At 35.9% G+C, this 11,622-nt stretch overlaps 1 protein-coding gene across 6 annotated transcripts in view; it reads right to left on the bottom strand.

The window, feature by feature from the left end:
- Adgrg2 (adhesion G protein-coupled receptor G2) overlaps positions 1-11,622 on the bottom strand; it is a 107,562-nt gene that overhangs the window by 27,941 nt on the left and 67,999 nt on the right. For 2 of the 6 annotated variants that reach the window (XM_021153149.1, XM_021153151.1), the window contains 4 exons: positions 8,012-8,050; positions 6,042-6,083; positions 3,786-3,839; positions 883-938 (listed from right to left, as the gene is read on the bottom strand). In XM_021153149.1, coding sequence (XP_021008808.1) covers positions 883-938; positions 3,786-3,839; positions 6,042-6,083; positions 8,012-8,050 — 191 coding nt within the window. Of the gene's footprint in view, positions 1-882; positions 939-3,785; positions 3,840-6,041; positions 6,084-8,011; positions 8,051-10,507; positions 10,556-11,622 lie in introns of all 6 variants that reach the window. The other 4 variants (XM_021153146.1, XM_021153147.1, XM_021153148.1 and 1 more) reach the window with 4 other exon arrangements.

The following is an 11,622-nucleotide window of genomic DNA, read 5'->3' as shown; positions in this document are numbered from 1 at the left end:
GGCCAAAAAGGGGGAGTGGGTGGGTAGGGGATTGGGGGGGTGGGTATGGGTGACTTTTGGGATAGCATTGAAAATGTAAACGAGGAAAATACCTAATAAAAAAATAAATTAAAAAAAACCACATTATCTGACAAGAATTTCCATTTTTATCCATCCAAAGAATTATGCCCTAAAGAGTGAATCATAACTCCATAAACTGCACATGATCAGATTTTGGATATACAGATGATGGTGTATCCAAGAGTCAATCAATATTGGATGAGCTAATTTGGCTTTATTTATTTTTAAAGTGTCAGAGTCAGTCAGTTCTGTATTTCTTCCATTCAAGGGTTTCCCCAAAACAGTACTATTAAAATTCTCCTCATGGCAGGATTCAAAGTTAAGGTCCATCTGTGTAAAAAGAGAAGTTTGACAGTACTATTGCTTTATTTCTAGCATTCAGATCACGGTCTGGTATGTAGTAGGCATTTAGGAGATAGTCAATTAATGAAGAATCACATTTGCTCTAGATCCTCTAGGTGCCAGGAAGGTGTATATCAGTGTATTTGAATTCCCCAAGTGTGGAACGCAACCACATCTGGAAGATGCTTATTAAATTCAATAAACATATTTGATACTGGTAATAGGACTGCACAATATTACCATTCTTATTCAGCAACAAACCCAGTAAAAACTAAAATAGAACCGCTAGAATAATAACATGAATACTATTAGTTCAAGCCCTTAAGAACACAGCTAGAAAGTCAAGGAGACATATTTTACTTAAATTTGTTCATAAATCAAACATAGCAAGTATCACAAATAATCTGTCTTTGGTAACTCTTTAGATACATGTAAATGTACTTTGAAAGATTGCAGCTAAATAAAATCTTAAAAGCCTACCTGGGTAACATTGTGGTCTTCATCATGTTGAAACACTATCTCACCTCTAAAAAACACTAAAAATAAAGTTTCAGAAAATTTGAGACTTGAGTTCTTAGAGTTTAAGGGTTAATATAGCACATTACAAGGTATTAAATTATTTTATAAAGTTTAATTATATTCTTTGTTTTGAGTCCTGCTCTTCTATCAATGGCTATTCATTGCTTGTCAATAGAATTTTCAGAAAATAGGAGCTACAACTTTGATGTAGGAAGTCAGTAAGAGAGAATGCTACCTGTTGCCCAAGATGTTTTTTTTTTTTCTTCCAGCTGAAACTTTTTCACTTAGGATAATTGGGGACTATGGTTCCAATGTGACCTTTAAAATAACATGTTTTAGAGTTGGAGTTGCAGTGGCATAGATGTGTGTGTGTGTGTGTGTGTGAGAGAGAGAGAGAGAGAGAGAGAGAGAGAGAGAGAGAGAGAGAGAGAGAGAGAGAGAGAGAGAGAGAGAGAGAGAGAGAGAGAGAGAGAGAGGTGTTCCTTAGCAGCTAAGCAACTTTATGGAAGTCAATTCTTCATCAGTTTTTAAATTTGTTTTTTGAGAATTTCATATACATATTTTATTTACATCATTTACATCCTCCCTCTTCTCCTAAATCTCTACCTGATCTTAAACTTATTTTTTAATTGTTACTGTTACACACACACACACACATGAATTTGGAAACAGAGTCTGCTGAATTCATTTAATAAAAGTTTATATTGACACAGGAATTTCAAATAATTCATAATTATTAAAAACAAAGATACTTCAAATCTGTATAAAATTATACACTTAAAAAAATATCAAGGAGGCTAGAGGGATGGCTCAGCAGTTAACAGTACTGGGCACCTCCTCCAGAAGGCCTACATTCAATTCCCAGCAGCCACATGGTGGCTTACAACCATCTGTAGTGGGATCTGATGCCCTCTTCTGGGGTGCATGACGATAATATATATATATATATGTATATGTATATGTATATATAATTTTAAAAATCAAGCTTTTGAATGCTTGTTTAGATTCCCCCCCATGTGTGTGACAATTCATCTCCCTCACATTCTTGTTGAGTGTATTATGAGTTTTACAAATGTGCAGGGAACACAAAAGTTCTGGCTGCATGGAACAATGAAAAAGCTACCATCTTTTGACTCTCAATATAATTCTTCCTGGCCAGAAAGCTCTCAGCTTAATTCATAGATCTTTAATGGACCCAGACTGGAAACCTGAAAGAAGAAGAGGTTTCTAGTTTTTGGCAGGATATCATGGGATTTCTGGTGGCAGAAGAGTGGGTTCCCTGTTGAAGTTGTTTTCCCCAGTCACTATGACAAATGGTCAACTCAGTCCCTTCATTAGGGAAAACATTACTCCAACCGGCTTTCTGACATCTGTTATTCAAGATGACCATTTTAAACCACATGTTGATTTTCAGTTATCAAATATGGTTTAGACACAAAACATAACTAGGCATTAGTCCCAGTCCAAAACATAGGTGATGCCGCCAAATAATATTATAAGGATATAGTAAAGAGAAGGGTAAGAGAGGGTAGAGGGAAAAAGGAACTAAAAATAAGAGAAAGTTATACAAATACGTGAAAATAAAATGTATACTTTTTTGTGGTGGTAGGGATCGAGCCCAGAGACTTGAACAGATTAGGCAAATGCACTACCATTGAGCCACACCCTTAGCCCATTTGTAGTGTTCCTGGAACATATCAACAGAAAACACACTTGAGCAACTCTCATACTCACACAGTAGGACATATTTGTAGACTATTAATTTTTTAGATCTGATTATTAATTGTGTGTGTGCACGCATGTGAATATAGTACCTATGGAGACCAAAAGAGGGTGTAGGAGTCCCTTGGAACTGGAGTTATAAGTAGTTGTGAGTTGTTGCATAGTTGCTAGGAACCAAACTTCAGTCCTCTGCTAGAGCAATATGTTCTCTTAAACTCTGAGACATCTCTCCATTCCTGAAGTATTTAAATAGGAAAATTTCTTGTTTTTTAATCTACCCAGTTGTATTTTTACTTGAAATATTACCTATAATTCTCAGAAGAAGTATAACACTATAAAGAGGAACAAAACATAAAAGGTAAAATTCTTCTAATGATTATTACTAGAATTGCTGTTTTCCTCTTCCCCCTACCCATGATCTCCAATCCAGTTCTGACCTGCCACAGCATATTTTTCTGTTTTTCACATTTGCTTTCATTGGTCTTAATAAGGAAGAAGCCCAGAGAGCCAAATCAATGGGAGAAAAGAGGTTGTTTCATGCCTCTGGCCCATGGCAGGAGGAAAAACTATTCCTATTTCAAAAACAGCATGTTCTCAAGAGATTTCCATCTCAATTTTAAAAACACCATGGACAGTGTTAGAGATAGCAAAACACTACAGACAGTAATGGAATCACATCTAATTAAACTAGGTATATATGAAATATTCTAAAAGTCTGGTTTGTTTTACTCTTAGCAAAGGATAATACTTTGCTTTTGAGTCATAATATGTAAGGTCCTATGGAAAAGCTTGAGGGATTTACTTATAAGAAGTAACTTCCACCAATCAATTATTTTATTATTAACTTTTTATGCATTAATTCTAAGGCTACTAGAATTAGTGTGGATTTAACGCTCAAGTGAAAATCCTTGTTGTGGAAGCTTATCTATTTTCTCTGACTAGAAAATGGAAAGGTAATTTCAGCCAGGTCTAAAATTTGCTTTTGTTTTTTTATTAGGGACTTTGTAGTAGCCCTGGTTGCATGGAAAAGGGACAGATCAGAAAGCTATGTTTAGACACAACAGGAGAAAAACAAGCCAACTCTTTCTGTGGAGCAAACTTATCTGGGAATGTGCAGTTGTGTAGTGCTCATTAGAACTAACCTGAGTCATTGCAAAGAGATGACAAATTGCAGATATTTCTCTGGGATTTGACTCCTGAAAGAAAAGAAACCCAGCTGGTTAAGCATGATAATAACTGTGCTTATTATTATATATAATATATATGTATATTATATACATTAAGTATTGCACTGTCAAGAAAATTTGCAAATGAAGACACCAATATAAACCAACAATATTAAAACACTGATCAGAATTGGCTGGATAAATTGCACAAAGAATAAAGAAATACTTAGACGGGCAGCTATGGGATGTGACTCTACAACTCCTTGCCATATCACTGCCTGACCTTCAATTCTTCTCTGAAATTTCTTTGTCCCTTTTCCTAATTAATTCTTCTCCTGTCTGATATAGAGAACAATGGAAGTGAATCATGTATGGAGAATTTAAGTGGTCTAGTCCTGAATCACAGATCATCCTTTCCTTCCCAGGTAGAAAAATCCCAGAAGACGCTAATGTTGGTCTAAGCTCACATAGAGTACTCAACAAATGCACATTCAAAATAATAGTAATGTCACGATTTCACTCCATAAACAAACTCTCCAAAATTCAAGCATATCTGCTAAGTACTCACTATAATTTCTGCGTCTTGAGAGGGCCCAAATACAAACCCTGTCCTTAAAGAGCTAACACTCTGGTGGATGATACCAGTCAGGAAATAAAAGGGTTGTGTGATGGTGCTTACAATCTAGTGGATGATTCTAGCAAAGAAATAAAATGGTTCAGGGATGGACAGGACACCAGGCCATACAAACACACAAAGGAGGAAGAGGTGAATGGGAGATTAAATGATCTCTGTTAAACAAAACAAAACAAATTGAATGCAGCTCAACCTGAGAAACAATTTCTCCTTTGTGAAAGAAGTGCATCTTTCTTTTTTTATTTGAAAAAAAGTTCAACGTTCCATTATTCAGTTGTTGACATGCAAGAGATCCACAGAAAACAGTGGGGTCGGAAAGCCTGATGAGGTACTACTAACGAGGGAAAACGAGCCTTCAAAAGATTGTTATATTAAGCAACATTTAGTCTCCTTAATATGGTGTCTTTGACAGAATTATATATGTAATGTCCAAAAGGCAAATTTATATCCATCAGACATTATGAGTTGTTCCCGTGAGAAATTAGTTTGGATGTAAAAGAAAATTATAATTTGACTTGGTGCACATGATCTGGCTTCTGTCAGAAGGATTCCGGAGTATGAGTGTCATGTGTCAGCTAAATTTAGATTCTGTGAACAAACTGAATTTCACACTATGCAAAATACCATGCATTTATGATATGTATAAATGACAGGCAGTAATGCTTACAGTGGCCTTTAAAGCACTGGTCTCTTGCCTGCTAAACTTGCTATTCTCCTCTAAGTTTCACTTGCACTTCCATTTCCAGGGATGTATATCTTTTGCTGCTCTTTCACAATGAGGATTTTCTTTCCCATTTCTACTATTATCTATAATTCCCACCCCCTCCCTGAGTACATGACCACAGACAATTTAAATCCTGACTTTAGCTGGGAGTGGTTAGGTTAATATTTTAGGTTTTGTGAGTTAGGTGTTTTCTGCTACAATGATTCAATTTTATGTAGCAGAAAAGTAGCCACAGAAAATAATTTAAACAAATAGGCAGGACAGTGGTTTCAATAGATTCTATTTACAGAAACAGGTAGTAAACCAGATTTTCCTACTGAAATCAATGAAAAACCCTTGTTAGACATGTCTTGTGGGCCAGGGCTTGCACTGGGCACTTAAAAATACATCAGCTCTTCATTTATCAAAAGGTTTGGCTCTTTAGTTCTCTTGTTAATTACATTCTTACTCATTACTACCAGCCCTGTGTTGTCCAAGTGTCTTAATCATGTTAGAAATATCTGTGGATATGAGGGTGTAGTTTGGTGATAGGGTGCACACTTCAGATGTGGCAGGGCCTGTGCTCACCTTTCGCAGCACCTAAACAAACAAACTGGTAGAATCCTCCTGCAGGCAGGCTCATGTCAGTTAACTATTTACTCTGTCTCCCCTTAGACTAAAAGATTCTTAAGGGCAGGCACAGGCTGATTACCATTACACAGACCAAAACACCTAGTGCAATTTCAGGTAGCCAATAAATATTTATATCTATTCATTAAGAACAGATTTTTATTTTTAAAAAGTAGGAAAAAAAGACAAATCATAAATACCAGCCATTTCTTTAGGTTTACTCAGGTTATAAAAAGAAAGTCTTGATATTGATAATAAGTCATACCTGATGCATTGAAGGTTTTTACTATAGTGATTTTAGATTTTTCTGCAAAGAAGCAATTTAAATATTAGAGCAGAATTTGTTGCTTAAAAAACAGTTTGCCACGAGTATTTTTTTTTTTTAGTGAAGTGCTAAGAAAAGCACACTGTTGAGATCTTGAAGATACCATTGGTCATTCTTAGCAGCAGAATGAATGCGACTCTCATTCACAGAACACGCAGCCCAGGGTGGGTCTAAGAATTGGAGTCACATGTTTACCCAGTTAGATCACACCCATTACACATCCCTCGGCTTGTGTAATTCCACTTGAGTTTCCAGGCACTACTGCTAGACCCATAAATATGAATTTACAATGCAGGTGGGTAGAACTAAGTTATAAACAGTGCCTTCAGATGACAGGTTATAAAGGACATGTGACTCAGAAGGAAAGTCAGTGTGAATCAGAGCATACTGAATCAATTTTACTATCATTTACAATCAAGAATCCCGCTTTCTTCTTTAAGGTTAATAGGATACTGTCCTCATTGTATTGGGAGATTAAATTGTTCTGAGAGAAGTCAAGACCAGCCAACAACTGTTGCATAACAATCTCACAGTAGAACCATGACTACTTTAGTTAGAGATCCACTGGCAAGTATTAATGTGCCTGAAAAGGCAAGCCCTAGGATTATCTTTCCAAAAAACATCTGGAGACAAAGTCCCTGGCGCATCCACCAGATGATGGAGAATCTGGTTCAAAAAGCCTTGTATAAGGAGGATTGCCTATTATAAGAGGCTGCATTCAGGGCACAAATTTCCAGAAAACTTCTGTCTCTTTAGAGCATATAGGCAAATTTGAAGGAAAGACTAAACGCAGAGCTTGGAGATACGCTGAAGAATAACAGTAATATACAATTTCAGAAGTCTTTGTATGTGTGTTACTGATGGGCTCGCTTGAGTGTGCGATTCCTGGACAATGGTTGGTGGTAATTTTAGAGGTGGATACCATTTTGTGCTGTCATTAATAATCCTTTATACATTATTTTGTTAGCCTTGCTATTTATTTGTCTCTCCATAACAAGTGAAACACAACTGTAAAATGAGCTTGTATTTTTGTAGCTAAATTCATAAAAAATATTCAACTTTACTAATAATCAAAAATAAAATAACCTAAAAAACAGATTTAACAATATACAATGTAGTCTCAGCAAAGGTACAGTGAGCAACAAGGCCATTCTCATGCATAGCTGGCAAAATGTTGTGGGGTACAATTTTTCTAGAAGGTAATTAGGCAATAGTTCTCGAGGGCCTTAAAATATTCATACTGCTGTCCAGTTCTTGGAACATATCCTATAGAAATCAGGGATGAATAGAATACAAAGATGATGCTATCAGGATGTTCACTGCAATAACTTCTATTAAAAATATAAACAACTTTAATGTTTAACATATGGCATGCAATGGAGTATCAAGTCATTAATAGCAAGAGACAATGGGTAATACTTACAATTTAATACTAAGTTAAAAGAGAAACATAAAATCTGTATAAATTATGACTATTTTGCAAAAGCCATATACATGTATGTATGTGTATGTATATATATATGAGATCACAAATGAAATGGTACCAAATTACTAACAATAATAGTTTCAATAATAGTTTTAGTAAAGTAACAGTAAAGAAGATTAAATTTTCTTCTTTGTATTTCCCTATATTCTCCATTTTAGGAACTAATCTCTATTGCTATAATATTCAAACATAACAAATGTTATCTTTAAGTAGAATGCTATGGCTATAATAGAAAGTTTAGGAGTGTAGTGACAACAGAATGATAGCTCAATGATAGAGTCAAAGAGCAGCAAAGGTTGAACACCTACAGAAACAAACAAAGGAACAACAGGAAATCCTTTGCTAATCCATTAGACTCTACCTATGAAAAACTCAAAAAGCCACAGAAGACAAGCTATGGCATTCAGAAATAATTTGAAATTACCTGTTTTGTTTAAAGTCGACAAAACTTCGGAAGCAGCATCTGAAATAATAACAAACATTTTAATGACTGGTTTAGTTAAGAAATGTGACTCTTCCCAGATCCCTTAAACACTTCAATTTCCCCTAAATCTAGAGTTTAGAGTTCTGCAAAATCTAACTGGTACGAGCCAAGGCACCACCCCATTCTCTGCTAGCCAGCCCCAAGATGAACTTGAGTACACATTTATTCTATCAGAATGTGATTTTCTGAATATTGATTATGTGTGAAATATATAACACCAATGTTTATTAGAAATAAAATTTATGTTATTTAATATTTTGTCCCCTTGAAGAAAAGGAGGTAGAAAGATTGTAAGAGTTAGATATTGAGGAAGACAGGAGTGAACCAGGATCTTCTGACATGATGGGGCTCTTGCACTCAGGAACTCACAACAGCTATGGTTGCCTGCACAAGATCAGCCCAGTTAACACTCTAGTATGAAATGTGAAGGAGTTCATGAGCTCCTCCTACCCCTAGCCAAGGAGCTATGGACAGCTGATGCTTCTGGAGGAGAGACTCAATATTCTTTAAGGGCTGGCCACCCTTCAGCAGATGGCTCTACCCTCAGAGTATATAGGTAATACAAATTGGTGTTGGTGGGTTATTAATTGACTTTTTGTTTTGTTTTGTTTTTGTTTTTTTCGAGACAGGGTTTCTCTGTGTAGCCCTGGCTGTCCTGGAACTCACTTTGTAGACCAGGCTGGCCTCGAACTCAGAAATCTGCCTGCCTCTGCCTCCCGAGTGCTGGGATTAAAGGTGTGCGACACCACGCCCGGCATTAATTGACTTTTTTAAAAAAAGGACACAAAGTTGGGGGTGAGTAGATAGATAAAGGTGGACCTGGAAGGAATTAGCAGTAAGAGTGGAGTGATTCTGAACAAAAACGTTGTATGAAATTTTTCCAAAATTCATAAAAATGGCGAGGTAGTGATGGTGCATGCCTTTAATCCCAGCTCTCGGGAGGCTGTGGCAGGAGGATTTCTGAGTTTGAAGCCAGCCTGATCTACAAAGTGAGTTCCAGGACAGCCATGGCTATCCTGGTTACACAGAGGAACCCTGTTTCAAAACAACAATAACAATGTTAAAAAAGAAAAAAAGAATGTCCTTTTCTCTCTATGCTAATGAGAAAGCCTTCATGGATATGAAATTTACAACATGAATAACAACTTCAATAGCTCTGGATGCTTTCACATTAGTCACATCTTAAGTCAAATCATGCTAATTTAAGCTTAAAGTTCTTAAGCTTTACTAATTTAGGAAATGTTTATTTCAAACCTATTTGATCGAAAATCCCATTGAAACTGATCCGCCTGGTATTTCTTCAAACAAAAGAATTCTAGAATCTATTATCCGAGATGAGATTTTCGGAACAGTGGAATAATGCAGCTATCGTGGCACATGCCTGTAATCTTAGCAATTAGGAGGCCAAGGCCAAACAAGGGTGAGTTTGAGACCTCACCTCAAAAACCAAACAAGCAAACATCTAAATACACACAACGCATTGTCATGCTTAAAATGCACCCACATATATCCCCCACAATACACAACAGAATTTAAAAAAATCATTGCTGCCATAGCTAAGTCTTTTTCAATGTACAGTCATTACACACAAAATGACAACTGTTGGTTCTTCCCATTAGACCATTTATGAATTTCATCAGTTTCAATCAGTATAAGATACACCTATGATTATTTAACTCCTCAACTACTACCCACATGGCGGAATTTTATTTTAACCAAGAGTCTGAGAAGTGATGGGATTTGATTGAACTAAGATAGAAAACTGGTTCCCCTCAGAGGGGAGAGAACAGAATGTGCTGCCCCACCTACCTCCCTGGGATATCATGAAGTTCTTTGTCCTTTTCTCTAACAGGATGAAAAGCCAGGTTTTTTCCCCTCCCATTTCATGCTATTTAAAAACTGATAAAAATCATCAATAAAGAGACTGTCTTTGGACACTCTGTACCTCCAAATTTGTGCTGAATCATATTGAAGTCACTAGATGTGCTTCCCACAGTTGAATAATCTGTCATGTCAAGTTTGCTGGTGAGGTGTTAGAGAACAATGAAATGGAGTATTTTAAAGTGTGATTGATGTTTCCACTGAAGTATTTACAGTGGTAGAGGGATTTTTTTCTTCTTCTTCTATGATCACAAAAACCATATCAAGTAACCAGAATGATTACTCCCACATCTTTTAAGTTTTGGAGTATTGAACTATATGGAATCACTCAGTGTCTCCAGATATAATTTAGAGATTGAAATCTCCATTGCCATGACTCATCCTTCTATGCTTATGAGGGGTTATGGATTTTCACTTGCTTCAGAAACAATCTTACTGTTGAGGTTTGTGCTTTCTACCTCTCTTTTTCCCAAGGAGAGGAAGACAAAGGTATAATTAAAAGCGAAACTTAACAAATTGGACTACATCTAGGCTTAAATATTTTCAAAATCTTGCCTGGTGTACCATTGGAGTAGGGGATGAGACTGACAAGAGATGATTCAGCTGCAGAGAGAAAACAAAGTGAATGCTTTGAAACAATTATAGTTCTTCAGAGCCAAGGTCTCAACATATAGCTTTGGCTTGACACAGTTATTTATGAAATTTTAAGAAGTCAGAACTCTTGTGATACAATTATAAAAAGTGGAAAAAGTGCTATGAGACTTGTAATCATAAAGTCTTCTGCACCTGGATAATATCGTGGCAATAAGTTAGGAACCACATTGGAATAAAGTAAATGATAGTTTCACTAGTTTTTCCAGCCAAGAGCGTTTTAGAAAACATTTAAAATCACTCACTGAACTGTAGTCATGAATATACTGACACATTGACTCCATTCTGTTATAACAATGCACACCAACTGCCAATTCTTCCCATGATAAATTTAGAAAATAAATACATATATATGTATATACATTCACTTTTCATATGACATATTCATATAACATCCATATGATATATTATATACATATAAATTTACATATATCATATATATCATACCATTCAATATTATAGTATCTAACTCATTTCTTAGTAGCCCATTTTAAATTATAGCTGCTATTAAGAAGTCAATCAAGTTATAGATTTCTTGTAGAATGACTCCACTTATCCTAGGAAGTCAATTACTGCACACATTTCACATGTTTAAATATTTAAGAGATGTAGTAAGGTTTGATCTCTACCTAAACACATGATAAATCACAAACACTTCACAACAAAAATCTTAGGTACAGAGCTTGATATTTCAACTGGTATGGACAAAATCTGGGTGTGTCAAAGCACTTGTCTGGCCTTTTTCAGACTTCTCATGGGTTGGCTAAACACACACACCCTGTCTGTCCCACATTATTGCTTTCATATTTTGTCATTTACTATATTTATTCTTTTAAACAATTGCCAAGATCTTTCTTGAGGAATAAGACTGGTCCTAAGCAATTCAAGACAAAGTGTACTTATGGGGTGAGGCAAAATAATTGGCCACAGCCATTTTTAAATGAATATCTATTAATTTTTTGGATGTTGATGAATGGTGACACAATTCAAAGAAGAGGTCTGTGTGCATAGCTGTCTTC

The sequence above is a fragment of the Mus caroli genome, chromosome X (genome assembly GCF_900094665.2).
Source record: "Mus caroli chromosome X, CAROLI_EIJ_v1.1, whole genome shotgun sequence".
Taxonomy (NCBI): domain Eukaryota; kingdom Metazoa; phylum Chordata; class Mammalia; order Rodentia; family Muridae; genus Mus; species Mus caroli.
This window is presented reverse-complemented; position numbering and strand designations above follow the sequence as displayed.